We start from the raw sequence: 20,205 nt of genomic DNA, 5'->3' as shown, positions 1-20,205 counted from the left end.
CCCTAAAAATGTAAATGTTCTGCCTTATGCATTTTGCTCGAGGCAGGCAACAATGTTAATTGATACTTGAAAAATCTGTTTCAAAGAGTATGGAATTTTATAAATATGACTGTCAACATTAAATACCCTGTCTTATACATGTTTCTTGAGATAGACAGTAATGGTATTAGCCTTGTGGAAATTTTGTTTCAAAGAAGGTGAGACGTTGTAGGTCTAATTAGTGTCTGGGAGTTTAGTTTTGTTTTGTTTTTTGGAATTGCGATTTCATTATTTAATTAACCACTCGTGCCATGTACCCAATTGGTTCTAATATGATCTGAAAAGCGTGTACATGACTGCTAGTTTTGTTGGTGTAAGATAGATCTATATGTATCATTCATGTTGTATTAATCTACCCTAATATGATCTGGAACTGTGTACAGTAATATGATGATCATTCCATGTCATTGAGCGGCAGTTTGGTACTGATTTCTTATTTTTGTGAATCACGAAATTACTGATTCAACATATACCCCTATACAATGCTTTGTGAGTTCATTCAAAAAAAAAATATAGGGGTTTTAGGGGCTGGTGTGGTCGGCTGACCAACCGAGCTCGGCTTGGCTGGCCAGGCCTGACCAAACTTGGCCATGGCTGACAGGCCTGGACCAGGCTTGCTGAGCCGAGCCAAGTGGGCTCGGCTGGGCAGATTTAAAAAAAAAGGACATGTTTTAAAAACAAAAGGGAATCTTTGTGCATGTTGTGCTTTGTTTGGAAAATTTTCCAGACTTTCTATGTGTTTTGTATGGTTGGGTATGCATTAGTGAAATGGAATGGAATCATGTTTACTTAAGGGATGAAAATTGTTTATACATGCAGCCTGAATTTGTATATGCATATGCATTTATCATCCAACCTAAATATGGGTGCCTTTGCATGTAAAAGAACGAAACCTTTGCATGCTTGCACATTAGTATATCATGCTTAATCAAAGTATTAATGCACCATTGTTCTTATGTGCACGTGCATGCATGAAATCAATATGTTTGCATGTAAGTGATTGCATGAATGCTCACATGTTTTAATTGAAACGATTCATGAATAAAAGCATGCATTTGACATGAATGTGTATTAGATGAAAGTATGCACTTCATATAAATGTGTGAACTCATCCACATGCATATGAATATTGTTGTTTCATACACATATCTATATTGGCATACATGATTGTGTATTGAAAGACATGTGAAATGAATTCATATTGGCATGTGATTAATGATTTTTGTATATGATGCATCGATGATCAATTACTAGATCATTGTGGGTTGTGTTAGCCTTGAGCTTGGATTGCTCCTGCTTTACTTGTTTTAATGCATCACAAAAGTCACATTAATATTGTTTCACTATATTGCACTGTTCTATGTTTTTTGCGAGCTATGGTCCCGTGATAAGCCTCACATTTGGATATGCGAACTTGTGTTATTAATTTTGCATGCTGAATTACAAATTAATGAATGAATATTAGTAACAAGATAAAGAAAGAAAATAATGTAATATACGTTTTGAGACATTCCGTCTTTAGAATAGGACTCTTAGAGTTGCGGTTTTAAGAATACTAAAACTCCGTGTGCGTTGTTGTTACCCCTGAACTCGATATTGAGGTTCTTCTTCTGACCACGGTTTTAGGAAAAATCTGTCACTTTACTTGAGGGTGGTGTGTAGACACAACTGTTATTTTGGTATACAAAAAAATAACATTATGATTGTTGATTTTCATAGTGTTCCGACATTGGTTGTTGATTTTCAATGTTTCGATGGGTGATGTTGATTCCTAATATCGGTTAAGGGTTAAGTTTGGAACCCAGTAATAAAATAAAACTTGTGTGCTAAGTTACCCTAGGAACCTAACTTGACATCGAGAACTTTTACCCGTTTGGAGTATCTGCGGGAAACGGTAATTAAAAAGAGAAACTTAAATTGTGTGCATTTAATAGGAACATGCATATGAAAAGAAAACTCTGATAAAAGATAATTTATTCATACATTGCACTGAAATCATGCATATTCTTGTTATGCATTAGATCATGCATATTTACTTGTTCTCTTAATTGTAATATATTGGTGAATATATGATGTTTGTTCTCTAATGCATGTTAAATATCTTTATTGTTTAAATTGTGGTCTCTGTTGTTTATTAAATTATTCTTTCATGCTTAATAATTGTTCTCTATTGCATGAATAGTTAATTGAGTTATGAATTTGTCATAATTGTATCCCTCTAAAATATTGTATGAATCTTATTTGTGTTCTTTTTACTTATTTGTTTCATTAGAGGGTTTCGTACACAAAATTCTTTGGATTCTGACACCCTTACTTTTGTGTTTTTCGCAGGCTCAGATGCCTAGTGAGGCGACTTCTTTTGAGAGGAGCTACTGTTAAAATATATGTAATCATATATATATATATATATATATATATATATATATATATATATATCATCATGTAAAACCCAAACAAAAAAAATTGGGACCTGGGTCGGGTCTGGATTCGACTCGGATCCATACCCGAGCCAGCCCTGCCCATCGAAAGGGCTTTCAGGGGATGGCCGTGGGCGACACACAGGGGGCCGCCTGCCCCCTGTGCCGTTATAAAAGGGCGAGAGGGGAGGGCTTACGAGCCTCTTCCCTTATCCCCGACTCTCTCTCTCTCTCTCTCTCTCTCTCGCCTCTCTGCATCTCTCCCTCGTTCCCTGGCTCTCCTCTCTAGCGAGCCCCGCCGGCGACATCTCCCTCTCCGACGAGCTCCCTTTTCGACGACCCTCACCCCTCGGCTCTCTCACCTCCCTCCTCTTCGGCAGCCCCAGGTAAGCCCTCCCGTCTCTTCTTTCCCCCCCCCCCCCCCCTTTCATCTTCTTCTACCTTCTCCTCTCTCGACAGTTGTAGGCAGGGGCCAAAGGCCCCTGCATCTCTCTCTCTGCTTACCTTTCGGCAGGGGCCATTGCCCCCTGCCCCTCTTCTTTTAAAATCCAGCAGGGCCCGATGGCCCCTGCCGTTTTTTTTCTCAAGACCGATAGGGGCCATTGGCCCCTGCCTCCTCTCCCAAAAGCCGCAGGGGGCCTTTGGCCCCTGCGCTCCTTCTCTCTGCTCATTTTTCCAGCAGGGGGCATCGACCCCTGTCCTTCTCTTTCTGGTAGGGGCCGATGGCCTTTCCCTTCCTTTAAAACCAACAGGAGCCTACGACTCCTGCCTCTCTTTTTGGAAACCCAGCAGGGACCGATTGCCCCTGTCCCTCTCTTATTTGTCTGGTAGGGGCCGAAGGCCCCTGCCCCACTTTTTATAAACCCGGCAGGGCCCTGCTCTTCTTTAAATATCCGGCAGGGGCCGATGGCCCCTGCACCTGTTTCCTTTGGCGGCATGGGTCATTGGACCCTACCCCGTTCTGTTTCAAGTCGGCAGGGACCATTGATCCCTGCCTTGTATTGCGAAGAAGTTAAGTCTCCTCTCTACCTTTGCTCGTTTATTTGCCTTCTAAAAAGTCATGTTTTTGCAGTTACGCAACGGAGCCCGTACGCGCCCCGCAAACCGAACCTGCAATCACTTACGTTTGCAGGCGACCTCTTTCTCACAACACTCCGAGGTAGGGAAAAATTGCACAAGGACTTAAATAACTGAACCAAGCTTAAATAATTAAAGACCGAAAGAATTAAAATATATATTTACATACGTATAAGTATATAAGTATGCTTTTAGCTCAAGGACGCGGTTTCGCGATCCTTGTCCTATTGCTTTCGCATTTCCTGCTTTCTGTCTTTAAATTTGCCATCGCGCTTTTGTTTCTGCATTTACTACTTTCTGTCTTTTAGCTCAAGGACGCGATTTCGCGATCCTTGTCCTTTGCTTTCGCATTTCTTGTTTCTTGTTTGCCGCCGCGCTTTGCGCCCAGGCTTTTGATTTTGCATTTTCTGCTTTTTGTCTTTAAATTTGCTATCGCGCTTCGTGCCCAGGCTCTTGTGTTTTTGCATTACTGTTGTTGTTTTCACCTTGCTATCGCACACGCTATCCTGTAGCATTTCTTCATACGGTGTTCATAGTTCCAAACTCAGGGAACGTGCGTAGGCTTGCACCTCTCTCGCGCCTGCGACCGAGGAATAGCAAGGTTTAAACTTTGCAACCTCGATGATGGAAGGGTCCCTTGTAAGAACCCTGATTCATCGATTGAACAATTTTATAAATAACACCGGAGGCTTTTGGTATTGCGCCATTACAGCTGGTTTTCTCGAATCAAAACGTTCAGAAGGGGTAGTTTTTTTCTACTCTGTTTAGTATTTTTGGCGCAGCTCGAGATTTCCCAAAATCCGGGACTCGAGCAAGCTTTTGAGCGTAATTTTCTCATGCGAAATCCGCATTCACCGTTCATCGTTATCAGTGTCAATTTGTGTTGCATGTTGACACTACGATAACGAATGCGAGATTCGAGAAAATCGCATGTCATAAGTTGGCACATGATTTTGGTCATTTCAAAAGTTAAGAATGATGACATTATACCTTTGAAAATTATGTTGTTGAGGCTCCTATTGAGGACCTAGAACTCTTCCTTGTAACGTGCTCATAGACATACATGTCATGCGAGTAATACGACGGATGTTTGAGACGATCATACGACCTCGACTAGTGCTATGAACACATTGGTAAACCATATTACAGATTGATTGATTTTTGCCTTCACAGGTAAGATGCTCAATTGGGTCAAAAGACCAGAGCATTTAGAATGGGTCGTTGGTTAAGTAACCCCTGACACACTCATTCATTTTTTTGTTGTCTGTCAAGGGAGAGGATGGATTGGTACACACACTTCGATGGATAGGTTGTTAACAATCATTCTACGAGCAAAGACTCGATGTCCCCAGTCATCGGAGTTAAGGGATGAGACTACCAGACATTATCCTAGGTGGTAGATCTTTTGGACTTCTGCAGAAGTAGGATGCATCCGTAGCTATGAATGCCTTTGGGGAATCCTCTCTCGACTAGTTATTCGGGTTATTCAAAATATATAGAATAACAGACGCCTGAACTAGTCTCAATTGTTTTTACGAATCGCGTTTGCGCATACCTGCAGGCCAGTTAATGATGAAACATAAAGTAACTTGTGCACTCTATCTATAAGCATAAAATTGTTGTTTTGCTTAATGCTTAGTAATTTTCAATTCATTATTAAATGCTTTGATATAATGTGTAGCATGTGCTAGTTAGACTTTCACACATACTATTAAACTGCTCATGTTAATTCGATAACTGTTTGGTTACTCATCATGCATAATTAATTGTTTATGCTTCTTTCAGACATTTCTGTCTACTTGTGCACCTACTAGTTTTTCACGAAACTAACCCATTTTATGGGTACAGGTGATGATTAGGTGCTTAGCAGGCGATGGCGCGATTGCGAGATGTCATCAGGATCCACTGTTACCACTCGCAGCTCTTGTCCTGATCGTTTTGCATTTTTTTTGCGGATTTCTTAAGGAAATCCAAATTTTGTACAACTTGAAATTATTTATAATACGAATATTTTCATCTAGATATTTGCAAGGTATGCCTTTGTCATTTATGCGCTTTTAGCTAACGTACCTAAGATTGTTGACTTGCCTGCCCTCTTTTCTTTCAAAGACATGTTTCCACTGAATTTATAAATAAACTCTGAAAAGAAAAAGGATTCTCTAGTCTTCTAAACTATTTTAAAAAAGGTTTACAAGTTCAAAATTTTGGGGTGTTACACATCATACCCGATAAAGGGTATTTTTGTAATTCTGCCCATTAAGGGCATTTTAGTCTTTTTACATGTATTTTATTTTCCATTTCTTTTTCTTTTTTCTTTTTTCATTTATTGTAAAATGCAATTAATGCATTGCATTGGGGGTTCCAACCAAAGGAGTCGTTGGACCCCCAACGGTCACAAATGTGACCGTTGGGGGCCCAACGAGTCCCCTTTAGGCCTCCCAATGTCTTCTCTCTCTCACTTTTTCTCACTCTCTCCCTCTCTCCTTTGTGTATAAATAAAGGGGCATTCCCCCATGTAAAGCATGGCCTTTTAGGCCCTCATTCAATGAAGTGTATTCATTTTATGCCTCTTCGTAGGCTTCTTGTGGTGTCCCTTAGTGGACCATTTCTTTATTTTCCATTGCGGAGTTGTGTTTGTCCAATGTTGGACCTTGTGAATGCATTGAGCATTCTTGTAATTCATTTCAACTCACTTTCTAACATGGTATCAGAGCTCACGGTTTTCTTAGATCTTGAAAAGTTTCTGTCTCGACTTCCGTGTTTCACTTGCAAAGGTGTGATATCACCTTGTTCTTGCAAGGAGTGTTTCGTTTCTCGGCTAGAAGTTCTTTATCACTTCTCTATCGGCTTCAAGAGGACTCGGTTCGAGAAAAGGACTTGAGCAACAATGTTGTATTGTATTCTCTCTCTTCTTGAAATTCCTTATCATACATATTTTTTTTGAATTTTTCAAATAGTAAGCTTATGCATTACACACGAGAAAATGTTTGTCTTTATTCGTATATATATATATATATATGAATTTGATTTTTTTTAGTATTTTAATCATCGTTGAACTTGTGTTTAGAAAATGAGAAATATGGATCATGTTTAAATATTTGAAGTTTTTTCGAAAACAATATATATATATATATATATATATATATATATATATATATATATATATATATATATATATTGATTCGAGATGGTCAATGATATCTTATTTCACAAAAATATAATTTAAACTTACATTTCACACACACACACACACACACACACACACACACACACACACATATATATATATATATATATATATATATATATATATACTTAAGCTTGATCAATTGAAATTTGTGTTTAATAAGACATGCGTGTTCATGTTTTTAAGATCTTTGACGCATTACATACTTAGCATAATTTTTGTGTGAACTTATCTCTTGCATATATACTTAAGCTTGATCGGAAGCATGTTTTTTTGTATGAAACATGTGGCTCTAAGTCTTGCTTGAGTATTTCTTGTTAATCTTTCTATAAGAATGCATGCATATGGTTTCTTTATTCATATGCTTTGGTTACTTGTTAAACTCTCGTGTGTCATCTTTTGAAAATATGTATTTTTTTATTACAATTGATAGCGTTAAGATGTTCTCAATATTTGAGAATGGTTCTAGATTTTTCATCTCTAGATTGTCTTGAATACATTTTGATAACTGTTTTGTAATGTTTTTTTTAAGCATTCTTTTACATAAATAAAATTGTTTATTTATGTGTGTTGTTCATCTTTTACCCTTTTATGGATTTTTTAAAGTGTCCTTTAGACACCTCCTTTTGAGTGTTCAAAGAGCATTTGTGGAAGACCACCATTTGCTTCATTACATGATAACTCAATGTTCTCTAAAATGTGATTGCATTATGATAAATGATTTCATAACTTTTTGGCTTCACCCCTTAGTGGGTATGTATACTCGCACTTTATGTGCATGGTTATTGGTTCATTCTTGAACCTATTGCATTCAAAGTCATCTTTTTGTGTGGGCTTCATCCCACTTTAATGAGATATTTTTTCTATTTTATGTGTGCCTTTTTTAGCATGTTGTATTGTGTTCATTAAGAGAGAGCTTTCGTGAGCTTCCTCTTCTTACATGATATAGAAATTTCATATGCATTATTTGCTTAATGTTTCATGATAAGTCTTTTTTTGGTATAAATTGAAGAATTGATCATGATTAAGCATAATTCGTGTTTATGCAAAATTGTTGTTATGAGGCATATTGTTGTGATTGATTATATTAGACCTTTGATTTGATGTTTGAAATCGACCCTCTTTGTAAAATCATCTATTTGGAAAATGATTTCCTTAAGTGTTTATTGCCTTTTTATGGCATTTATATTTGTCCATCACAGGTTGTTATTTAATGCATCATTTGTTTGGCCTTATTATTGTTATATTAGAGATATCTGTTGAGGTGAGTTATGTGCACCTCGTATTATGTCATTTTTTAGATTGTCAACTTGTAGTTTGACTATAAAATGACTTGTTATGTGATCTCTAATTATGAGTGTGTCACTCATTTATTTTGGTCATTGATTTTATTATGGATGCCCTTAATTATGTATACATGTGCTGGATGTTTAAAGTTTAAAACCATAAGTGTTTTAAGATATATTGAAATTAATAATCTATTAAATGTTTGTCATTACAAGTCTTATTGCCTCAAGTGTCTTCTCATCTTATCTAAGTGTCATCATATGTAGACAAAATATATTTTTCACACCTTTGTGTGTGTTGGTAGCCCTTTGTTAGCTTTGTTCTCTTGGTCTAGTAGCTGAACACACTTGTCTTGAGTGTCATTATATGTAGACAAGGCACGTTGATTTACTCCATTGTGTGTGATTTTTAGTCCATGTTGGCATTTGTGTCCTTGTTCTAGTCGTTGAGATGTATGCCCATGGTTGACTTCTTTCACTCATTTCAAGTGTCATTTTATGTAGACAAGAGATGTATTGTCACACCTTCGTGTGTGTTTTAGCCCATGGATGGCTTAATACTCTTGTTCTAGTAGCTAAACATGCTTGATTTGGAGTGTCATTTTATGTAGACAAGAGATATTTTTAGTCCATGTTGGCGTTTATTCTCTTGTTCTAGTCGTTGGTACACTCATTTCAAGTATTATTATATGTAGACAAGAGGTGTTTTATACATACATTTGTGTGTATTTTTTGCCTTTAATGGCATTATGTTTATGTTCTTGTTCTAGTAGCTTATACGCTTGATTTATGGGTTTTGGAGGACTAATAAGGTGGTTGCTTGTAGTGGATGAACGATTGTTGAAATTTGCAAAATTTCATTATTAATTTGCTTTTTGTCCCCATATATCATATGGGATTTCCCTCTAAATGAGTTTTTCTTAATCCTTGATATGCATATTTGAAAATAAATTTTACATCTTGGTATTTAACTTATAAGGGAATTCAAATATTTTGCATATTAAGTGCTTATGATTTTCGGCCACCTAGTGAGTTTTTGCATTTGTAAATATGAGTGAGAAATTCCTCAATGTGTAAGGTTCTCTATTCAAATAATATTTATTCTTGACTCTTGGGTGGATGATTCTTAATTAGATCATGTCCTTGCAAGTTCACGTATGGCATTTGTTTGGCATAGAATTTCTTGTCTCTAAGATGTGAGAGAAATCATTAACTAATCTTTTGTTGATAAAATGTCTCCCTATTGTTGATTTATGTGTGTTAAACATGCTTTCTTTCGTATGCTCTTATACACATTCCCTTGGGAGCAATTTGTTCTTGTGTGAACATTGTCTTAGATATATTTCTAATACATGAATTTTTTTACTTGATCTTAATACAAATCTCATATTTTGTGTCTTTGTGCACTTGTGAGTGTTCTCCGTGCACACACTCCTTACTTCCAAATATTGATAGAATCCTTTGTAAGAATGCTTTTGGGAGCCTTAGTGCTCACCTATTCTAAGAGATTCAATCTTTTGCATTTGTGGGTGTCCCCTTTGTACCTTTGGGTACTTTTATTCAAGTGTTCTTGGTCTGTCTTTGCACACGTATTCCTTTGGGATGTTGGTGCTTGAAGTGTGCATCTTTGAAGGCATTTTTACATGGTTCTTGGAGATTTTTTTGTTCAAATGTTCTTAGTGTGGCCTTTGTGCACTTATCTTTCTTCAAGAACTTAGTGTGTTTTATCAATGTTTAAGTTTAATTCATGTTTTGCATAATACTCAATCGAAATGCATAAAATATCTTTTGAATCATTGTCCTTCTTAATCAATGCTATGGTCTATCATCCATTTTTGATATCTCTTATTTGATTAAGATACAAAGATACTTTTTACTTGGAGTTCTTTTGGCTTGTTCCACAGGATCTTCAAGATGGGATGAATGAAGCATCTATGATACATCGTAAAAGGAGCTTGGGGATTATCGTTAAAGACAATTAAAGGCTGACATTTACAAAGTTCTTTCATGTGCTGTAAAGTTGACGACTTTCATTGAAGATTTTTTTTTGAAGACTTGGAACCCTCATTTTGTATCTTCAAACTTTTCGTTATCCCCACACAAAGTTTGAGGGGGGGTGTTAAAATATATGTAATCATATACATATATATATGTATATATACATATATATATATACATATATATCATACCTGATAAAGGGTATTTTTGTAATTCTGCCCATTAGGGGCATTTTAGTCTTTTTACATGTATTTTATTTTCTATTTCTTTTTCTTTTTTCCTTTTTTATTTATTGTAAAATGCAATTAATGCATTGCATTGGGGGTCCCAACCAAAGGAGTCGTTAGACCCCCAACGGTCATAAATGTGATCGTTGGGGGCCCAACGAGTCCCTTTTGGGCCTCCCAAGGTCTTCTCTCTCTCTCACTTTTTCTCACTCTCTCCCTCTCTCCTTTGTGTATAAATAGAGGGGCATTCCCACATGTAAAGCATGGCCTTTTAGGCCCTCATTCAATGAAGTGTATGCATTTTATGCCTCTTCGTAGGCTTCTTGTGGTGTCCCTTAGTGGACCATTTCTTTATTTCTCATTGCGGAGTTGTGTTTGTCCAATGTTGGACCTTGTGAATGCATTGAGCATTCTTGTAATTCATTTCAACTCACTTTCTAACAGCTACGAGGGTACTACACGACTGCTTGGCAAATTCTTTTAGACAATGTGACTCTTCTTTTTGCTTTATTTATCTTTTATTTGTTTATGTCTCAGACTATATGAATTTTAATTAAATAAAGTTTGGTTTGGTTGAAAAGATGAGTATAAGATCCCTTGTAGTTGTAGATATGTTGTAACTGTAAAGGCCCTGGGTCTCTGATAATGTTTTCGCATTTGAAAAAAAAAATTATCACTTTTCACGGGTATGAGTTGAGGTCGTTACAACTAAACTTGTGTGCATTTAATAGAGACATGCATGTAAAAAAACTCTGATAATAACTTAATAAATTGTTCATATATGTGCTTTGGAATCATGCATAGTTTACTGTTCTGCATTAGATCATGCATTTTTATTTGTTTCTATTTCATATGAAAAATTGTTATTGCATAATAACTGTTTTCAAATGCTTGAATAGTAAATGGTTTATGCGATTGTTGTTGTTATATTTTCTTTGAATACTTGTATGAATTTGATTTATGTTTTTTCTTGCTTATTTCGATTTTTGTAAAAAGAATCTGTGATTCTTACCCAGTACTTCGTATGTTTTTCATATGACCTAGAGCTCAATGATGAGGATGACTGCATCAGGGAACCTGCGAGATCGCGTGACTTACTTCTGTTATTCTTGGACAGTGTGGTTCTAGGATTTTAGACTTTATTTAAATTTTCTTCTCAGACTTTGATATTTGATTAATAAAGTTAGTTATTTTTTATTGGTTGGTTCAATGTAGAGATCTCTTGTGGTTTGGAATGTTGTTAAGTCTTTGAGACCCTGAATTCTTGGGTTTTATTTTCTACAATTCTTAAAAAAAAAAATCACTTTTTAACGGGGATAAGTTGAGGCCGTTATAACGAGTCAACCAACAGTGTGGCGCTCCTTCCTCAGTTTTTTCAGATTTACGTCTTTCACATCTCGATGTTGAGAAAGTATCTGCCTGACCCTTCACATGTGATCATCCACTACGAAGTAGTTGAGGTATAGCCTGACTTGATGACAGAGGAGAGGCCAACGGAGATTGTGGATCGCCAAGAGAAGACACTACATAGTAGGATGATCCCATTCGTAAAGGTGCGTTGGTAGCATCATGGACTGGACGAATGCATGTGGGTGCCCGAGGTCGACATGCGTGACCACTACCAACATTTATTCAGTACATTATAATTTCGTGGAAGAAATTCTTTAAGGGGGTAGGGATCCATGATCCAAACCCATATCCAATTCCAATTGAATCTCAACCCAGACTGGGTTCTAGTTAATATGGATCCTGGACTGGGTCAAAATCTATATTAACATCAGCCCAACAGAGCGGGTGGAGTTCGATCTAAATTGAAAAAGACCCAAAAATAAAGGTCGATCAATTTTAAAAAATACATTTTTTGAACCAACAGATATCCGAATTCGATAAAACAGATATTCTAAGAGATCTACGTTCCGAAACGGATCTAACTATGGTCTTAGATCTATTTCGCTCCCGAATTTAACCTGAATTTCGCTCAAATTTAAAGGCTAAAAACAAATAAATTCACAGATTTTTCTTATCATATAGAGATCTTGTCAATGGGCCTTGAACCATGTCCAGACCCATGTTGACATTAGCCCATATTTAAATATTTTTCACAATTTTGTCATATTTAATTAAAAAATACGTTTTTGAGCTTAAAAATTATGAAAAATTACGAGATATTACAGAGACTCAGTGATGAGAGGGACTGGCTGGCTCGAGGAATTGAGGTTTATGATTTGGTGGCCCGAGTTCTGATGTGCATGGGATGGAATAGAGTTGATTTTGAATTTTGAACTCTCTTGACTTATTTGATTAAATAAATGAAGTTCTATTCATAGTTTTAAATTGACTCTATGTTTGATATGGTTGATGAAATGGGAATATTAAATCAATAATGCACCCCTGGTCCTTTTGAAGGTTTTTTGCAATTGTTTTAAAAAAATATCTGCATTTTTCGAGGGTCAGTTTGGGGTCGTTACAATTTAATCAAATTATCCACAGTTGATAAATATATTGTTAAGGGCTCATTTCTCTGTGCACTTTTCTTTTTAATTATTTTTTCTCAAAATCAAAGTTTTTTTTATTTTACATCCTTATCTATATTTTATTATGGATCTGATATGAGCATGAGAAGGGAACCCTATACAATTACAGTCACCACCATAGTCTTTACCTTTTGCTTTTAACATAAAATGTGATGGTTTTCCACAGCACTAGTCCCAATTTTATATGTACATGCAGCTAGACAACGGCAATTAACTCTCTATATATCTCTAATAAATGTGGTTGAATTTACTGTAGAAAGTGAAAGTATGGCGTTTCATGCAGTCACTGGAGTTGTAGGCCACAAATGGTCTTCAAGGCATCCAACGACCATGTATACTGGGTTTGGGCCATTCAAACTGATAGGAACCCTGGTACATTCAGAACACTGCACCCTATAGTGCATGTGACTGGTTGCGTGCCAAAGTGGCGAACCCTGTAACTGTGGTTTCATGTCAGGCCTAATGAAATAAATAAAGTCAAGCATTTGCTTTTTGTGTTTTTTGTAACTTAAGGTATGGTTGTTCTTGTCCTCTGGAGAGAATGATGATGCTTGGAGTTGGAGCTGATTATCTGCACACAGTTGATCCTTTAGCTTGTTCTTCCTACTGATGGACATCATACCCCTACTTGGATTTTCTAAGCTTTCTAGGAACTCATTGTGCTGCCCCCACATACTTTTGTTTGTTATGGGTTGCTTTTTGGTGATCTTCTAGTAAATTGTTCAACACATTGGTATTCTGCCCTGCTTATGGAATTTTTCTGTATTGAGTCTGGAACTTCTATTTGTTTTGGTTATTTTTTTCTCTTTTGATATAAAACTTGCCAACAGTTTTTCATTGTTCTGTTGATATAAAACTTGCCAACAGTTTTTCATTGTTCTGACTGTTGATTCTTATGAATCAATTGTTGAGTGTTAATTTATTTCTTCAAATATCTGCTTTCTGTTTTGATGTTTAATGCAGAAATTTATCAGTTGAACTGTTTCATCTCTCCTGAAATGTGTGGAATCAGATACTTAGTTTGACTTCTTTAATACCTGCCTAAGCAGGAAGTATGAAGGGAACAATTATTACTCCATTTAATTCTGTTTCAAGCTATGTATCATAAAATGTGATCACATCTAAAATTTTGATAGCGAGAGTAAAGAGGAAAAGCCACCAAAACTGTCTGATTGAACATTTCTTGAAGCCTACAAACTCTTTTTTTGTCCCTTTTTATTCATTTTAGAAACATGTATTATCTGAAAGATATTCAAAATGGCATTCTCACCATTACTTTTCATTCTGCAGTTATACCGGAAATATCCAAACTTGCATGTGTATTCTTATGGGACACTACCGTGTGTTGACCCAATAGTTGCAGAAGCATGTTCAGACTTTGTCACAAGGTTATTATGAATGTTATTTTGCTTTCAGCTGGAGCATTCTTGCATGCCTACAGTTTATATCTTTTCTTCATTCTACTTTTAGACAGTTCTTTTCAATCAAATTACATTGAAAAAGGGACTCTTTGGCTAGTTTATCAATCGGCTTAGTCAGTGGTTCTCTGCCCGATGGACCTCATCTGTCATGCAGTTACGCTTGATGATTCCTTTTCTTTGAACTGGGAACTCTGAAGTTTAACCATTATTTGGATCTTTTGCAGTATTGTATACAATGATGAGTTCTCAGCACGCCTTTCAATATGTTCAATCCTGAGATTACGTGCTGCAGCAATGGAAGCTCTTGCTCAGGATTCTTCTGCTAATTCAGCTATGATATGTAAGCTTGCCAGAAGGATTTTGCAAACAAATCAATCTCATGAGGCTAGAGAGAATGAATGGATTTCTCCTCCTGTTTATACCGGGAGTATGCTTGCTGGAGACAGTGGCCAAACCTATCGGAGGCAACAGTATAAAGATACAGTCAATGGTGGTCTTTCTGTGTGCTGATGTCATTCTTTCTTTTTTAATATGCCTAGTCATCATGCTTATTATCTATTAGATTATCAAAAGTGCAATTTCCATCATAGCAAACTTGTACTGAACTAATGTACTATTGGACCTTCACAAAGGTCTTAGGATTTTGGAGATTTTGGAATTTCTCCTCTTAATGCTTTTCAGATTCAATAACTCTCTTCGGATATGACTTCTAGACATGAGTGCATGTCTGATAACAAAAGTTCACTGGATGCAGGTAGTGGACCAGTCCAAGATATTCTCATCCAGGAAGCAAATGCCTTTAAGGGCAGATCCTCTTTAGAAAAATGTACAGATTGTTTTGATGAAAATCTTTATCAAGCCCGTCAGGGTGCAGAGGTGTTTCCAGCTGGAAACCTTTTATTTCAGATTGCTGATGGTGAACCATCAACCCGGCCCTCTTCAAAGGATCCTCAGGAAGTGTTTCTCCCTGGCCTCGTCATACATATAATACCAGAAAGCGGGAAGAAATGCTCATCTCTCTGGAAAAGCTGGAATCATCATGGTGGGGATGACAGCTTTAGTGCTTATGTGGGTAGCAGAGAGACTTTTAAGGATATTGTAGTGACCCCTTACATGTTCCTTGATCATCTTCCATGGAGGTAATGAATCTATATTTTTCATTATTCCCATTAGTTTCTTCTATAAGCTAAGGTATCTTTATTTTCTCTCTCCATGCATCATATTTTGACTTGTACGCATAGAACTAGAAATTTTGCCTTGGATCTATATGACATGAAAAGGTTGGTTAAGAGTGGTGATCTGTTGAACCAGTATAAAAATCCAAAGTTCCAACATGTTATGCTGGAAATTGTATAAAATCGGTATTTGGAATTGACTGAAAAGGTGAGGGAAATTCTGGGTTGGAAACTTTACAGTTGATGGAAAACAGGACTTGTTTCTCAAACTCACAACTGGGTCAAGATATTTTTTAATGGGTATTACCATAAAAAATTTATCTACCTGTAAGCAATTTTTTTTTCTTTTTTTTCTCTCATGCTATAAATCCTAATCTCCGCCTGTGTATAACTGTTTAGTTATACACTGCCGGTCCCAAGCCCGGATAAAAGAGGAGGGTTGCGGTAGGCCAGTGACAACCAACATAAAAACTTAGTCACACCCTATGAATATGAACCAATATGAGAATTTCGTTGGGGCGTTCCCTACTGAGCGATGCGTTGTACTCTATAGGCCCGGAGGCAGTAATAAATGGGCAAGGGTTGCTAGGTCATCGCCTAGAAGCGACGCGTCACACCGGCGCCCAGGTGTGGTGTCAAATAGGCAAGGGTTCCTTCACTTTGTTGGACGGGTGGGGGTAAAGAAGATAGTTCAAGACCATAAAATTAGGTTAGCCACTTGGAACATAGGGTCTTTAACTGGTAAGTTGGTAGAGTTAATAGATGTTATGTGTAGGAGAAAGATGGATATTTTATGTCTACAAGAGACCAAATGGGTAGGTGAGAAAGCAAAAGTGATAGAACCTTGGGGATATAAGATTTGGTATACAGGAATAAATAGGAATAGGAATGGAGTAGAGATTGTTATTAGTCATGAGTTTATAGATAATGTAGTTGAGGTCCGTAGGAAGGGTGATAGGATTTTACTTATTAAATTAGTATTAGGTACGGATATTATTAATATTATTAGTGTTTATGCACCTTAAGTAGGTTTAGATGATTCCATTAAGCGTCAATTTTGGGAAGATTTAGATGGAGTAGTACAAGGGATATCTTATGGAGAAAAGCTTTTCATCGGCGGTGACCTTAATGGACATGTAGGCATTAGTAGAGATAGATTTGAGAGTATCCATAGAAAATATGGTATAAGAGAAAGAAACAAAAGTGGAGAAAGGATTTTAGATTTTGGTTTGTCCTATGATATGATCTTAGCTAACACTTGATTTAGGAAGAGGGAGTCACCTAGTAACATTTAAAAGTGAGGTTAATACGAGTCAGATAGATTTTTTCCTACTTAGAAAGAGAGATAGGGGTTGTTGCATCGATTGTAAGGTTATATCGGGAGAAAATGTAGCTACACAACATAGTCTTAATTTTAGATCTTAGAATTAGAAAATGACGCAAAAGGGATAGACATAGGATAGATCCTAGAATTAAGTAGTGGGCACTAAAAGAAGCTAAACAAGGAATGTTTATAGAGCAGGTAGTTAAGGAAGTTGATTGGTGTCTCGAGGAGGATTCAGAATCAATGTGGAATAAGTTAGCGGGTGGCATGAGAAAGGTGGCTAAGGAGGTATTGGGTGAGTCTAAAGGCGGTGCACCGCTAGGTAAGGATACATTATGGTGGAACGAGGATGTCAAATTAACTATTAAGGTTAAAAGAGAATGTTATAGAAATCTAAGTAAGAGTCGTGATAATGAGAATTTGGAGAAGTATAGGATAGCAAAGAAGAAAGCTAAAAAAGTAGCTCGAAACGCGAGGGATAAGGTATATAAGGAAGTTTATGACAAGTTGAATACCAAAGAGGGCGAGAAGGATATTTATAGGCTTGCAAAGATGAGAGATAGGAAATCGAGAGATCTGGGTATGGTTAGATGTATCAAAGATGAAACACAAAGGGTTTTAGTCAAAGATGAGGAGATTAAGGAGAGATGGAAAGATTATTTTGATAAGCTATTTAATGGAAATCATGCTCAGGATCTTGTAGACTTCTCCATTCCTTTTCATGAGATGAATTGTGAGTTTATGCGCAAGATTCAAAAGAAAGAAATTGCAGAGGCTTTGAAGAAAATGAAATCAAGAAGGGCAGTTGGCCTAGATGGTTTACCTATCGAGGCTTGGAAATGCTTTGGTGAGAAAGGTTTAGTATGGTTGACAAATCTTTTTAACAAGATTTAGCAGACAAATAAGATTCCTAATGAGTGGAGGAAGAGTACTTTGGTGCTTTTATATAAGAATAAGGGTGATATACAAGATTGCACAAACTATCATAGTATAAAACTCATGAGTCATACTATGAAACTTTGGGAGAGGGTGATTGAGTATAGGTTGAGGAAGGTTGTCATGATATCGGAGAATCAATTTAGTTTTATGCCTGGAAGATCAACTATGGAAGCTATACATCTTCTTAGACAACTTATTGAGAGATATAGAGAGAGGAACAAAGATTTGCATATGGTTTTTATTGATTTGGAGAAGGCATACGATAGAGTACCTAGGGATGTTCTCTGGTGGACAATGATGAAGAAAGGTGTTTCTCTCAAGTACATTAGTATAATTAAAGATATGTACGAAGGAGTATTAACCAATGTCTGCACTTGCGGAGGGGTGACAACCAATTTTCCTATAACGGTTGGGTTACATTAAGGATCTGCATTAAGCCCTTTCCTATTTGCTATAGTGATGGATGAGCTTACGAGATCAATTCAAGAAAATGTGTCGTGGTGTATGTTGTTTGCTGATGATATTGTTTTGATTGATTAGTCTAGAGCTGGGGTTAATGCTAAGTTAGAATTATGGAGACAGACATTGGAAGCAAGAGGTTTTAAGTTGAGTAAGAGTAAGACAGAATATATGGAATGTCGGTTTAGTAAGCAACGAAGTAGTGATGGGAGTGTAGTGAAGCTTGGTGAGCAAGAAATACCAGTGGATGACTGTTTCAAATATTTGGGATCTATCATTCAAAAGTATGGAGAAATTGATGGAGATGTAAATCATAGGATAAAGGTTGGGTGGATGAAATGGAAATGCGCAACTGGAGTGTTGTGCGATCGTAGAATGCCATTGCGGTTGAAGGGAAAGTTTTATAGGACGACAATTAGGCCCGCTTTACTATATGGTACAGAATGTTGGGCTGCCAAGAGACATCATATTCAAAAAATGAGTGTAGCTGAGATGCGTATGCTTAGATGGATGTGTGAAAATACAATAAAAGATAAGATTCGAAATGAGGAGATACGTAAGAAGGTAGGCGTTGCATCCATTGAAAATAAGATGAGAGAGAATCGTTTACGGTGGTTTGGACATATTCGGCGAAGGCCTAATAATGCTCCAGTTAGAAGGATGGAGAAATGAAAAAATATATTAGTTAAAAGAGGTCGGGGTAGGCCTAAGAAGACTTGGATGGAGATGATAGGAAAGGATATGAATGCTTTGAACCTCACCGAGGACATGGCATGGGATAAAAATGATTGGAGGAGAAGGATTCATGTGGAAGACCCAAAATGATTTTCTTTTTTGGTTCATATCGCCGACCCCAATTGTTTTGGGATGAAGGCGGAGTTGTTGTTGTTGTTGTATGCTATAAATCCTAATAATCACAGCTTGAATATTTCACTTGTCTAATGTGATATGAAACAGCTCCCTTTTTTCATACATTTTTTTGTATTCTATGTTCCCCTAGTGGGAGACAAGATTTTTTGAAGAAAGTGTGGGCTACAGTTTTTCATGCAAAAGTTTTTCACTAGTTAAAGACTGTATTTTTGGCCCACAAGAGCTCTGCTTATCTGGTAGGGGTGACTTGTAAATGTCACCAAGTTGACGATGTTAAAATAGAGCATGCGTATGGATTTGGATCCAGATCCATACGCACATCAATCCTTCGTTACTATGCAATTGACGTTCATTAATGGTATTTTTGTAATATTATAAAATTATTTTTATATAAAGGTATTAGGGCTCGGTGGTGTGGTTGTTAAGCCGCCCCAGCCTTTGTGCTTCTCCCTTTCTCTCTGTTTCTCTGTTTCCTGTGCAGGCTGAGCAGTGAAGTAAACCTATCTCTCTCTCTTGATTTCTTATATGGTATCAAAGCAACGGCTGCAGAACCCTACCAGTGACACGTTCAACAAGATCTGAAAAGGCAGCCGTGAAGACTTCTTCATCTTATTCTTCGGTTGCATCTCTTCCTTCAACATCAACGTCTTTTTCTTCAACATCCACGACTGTCTCTTTCTTCAACATCGTTTGTCATCCTTCTCTTTCAGTATCAACATAGTGAAGACTCCTTCATCTTATTCTTTGGCCGCATCTCTTCCTTCAACATCAGTGTCTTCTTCTTCAACATCCACGACTGTCTCCTTCTTCTTCAACATCGTCTGCGTCTGCAACTTCTCCTTCAGTTGTATCTCCTTCTTCAATATCACCTTTCTTTTATCTACAACTGCATCTTTTTGTCAACTGCACTTTCTGTGGTTTACTTTCTGAATTTGATATTTTTCTAAGTTTGTGCTGTGAATACTCCTTGTATTGCTAGACGATTCATATCATTTTGTTCGAAATATTATTGTCATAGTCTAGCATTCACCATCGTATCAGATTTTCTCGAATTTGTATTGTTGTTCTTCATCATTTTCAATCAGCTGTGAAATCAGTGTTTTCTGTGCAACGTCATCAGGCAGACTGTAACATATTACATTCTCGTCTCAAAAAAAAAAGGAATTCTCTTTCAAGGTATTGGTTGCACAAGTACATGTTTTATTGAAGCTCTACTAATTGATTAAGTGATCTCAACTTAGTTTGTTTTTTT

At 36.8% G+C, this 20,205-nt stretch overlaps 1 protein-coding gene across 2 annotated transcripts in view; it reads left to right on the top strand.

Annotated features, from left to right (window-relative positions):
* LOC149840874 (lipase class 3 family protein) overlaps window positions 1-20,205 on the top strand; it is a 150,321-nt gene that overhangs the window by 90,890 nt on the left and 39,226 nt on the right. For both annotated transcript variants that reach the window (XM_090003413.1, XM_090003412.1), the window contains exons 11-13: window positions 14,056-14,153; window positions 14,411-14,676; window positions 14,941-15,325. In XM_090003413.1, coding sequence (XP_089859539.1) covers window positions 14,056-14,153; window positions 14,411-14,676; window positions 14,941-15,325 — 749 coding nt within the window. The remainder of the gene's footprint in view (window positions 1-14,055; window positions 14,154-14,410; window positions 14,677-14,940; window positions 15,326-20,205) is intronic.

The sequence above is a fragment of the Nuphar pumila genome, chromosome 4 (assembly GCF_984573655.1).
Source record: "Nuphar pumila chromosome 4, dmNupPumi1.hap1.1, whole genome shotgun sequence".
In the NCBI taxonomy this organism is placed as follows: domain Eukaryota; kingdom Viridiplantae; phylum Streptophyta; class Magnoliopsida; order Nymphaeales; family Nymphaeaceae; genus Nuphar; species Nuphar pumila.
The sequence above is the reverse complement of the archived record's forward strand: the minus strand, read 5'-3'. Positions and strand labels throughout refer to the sequence as shown.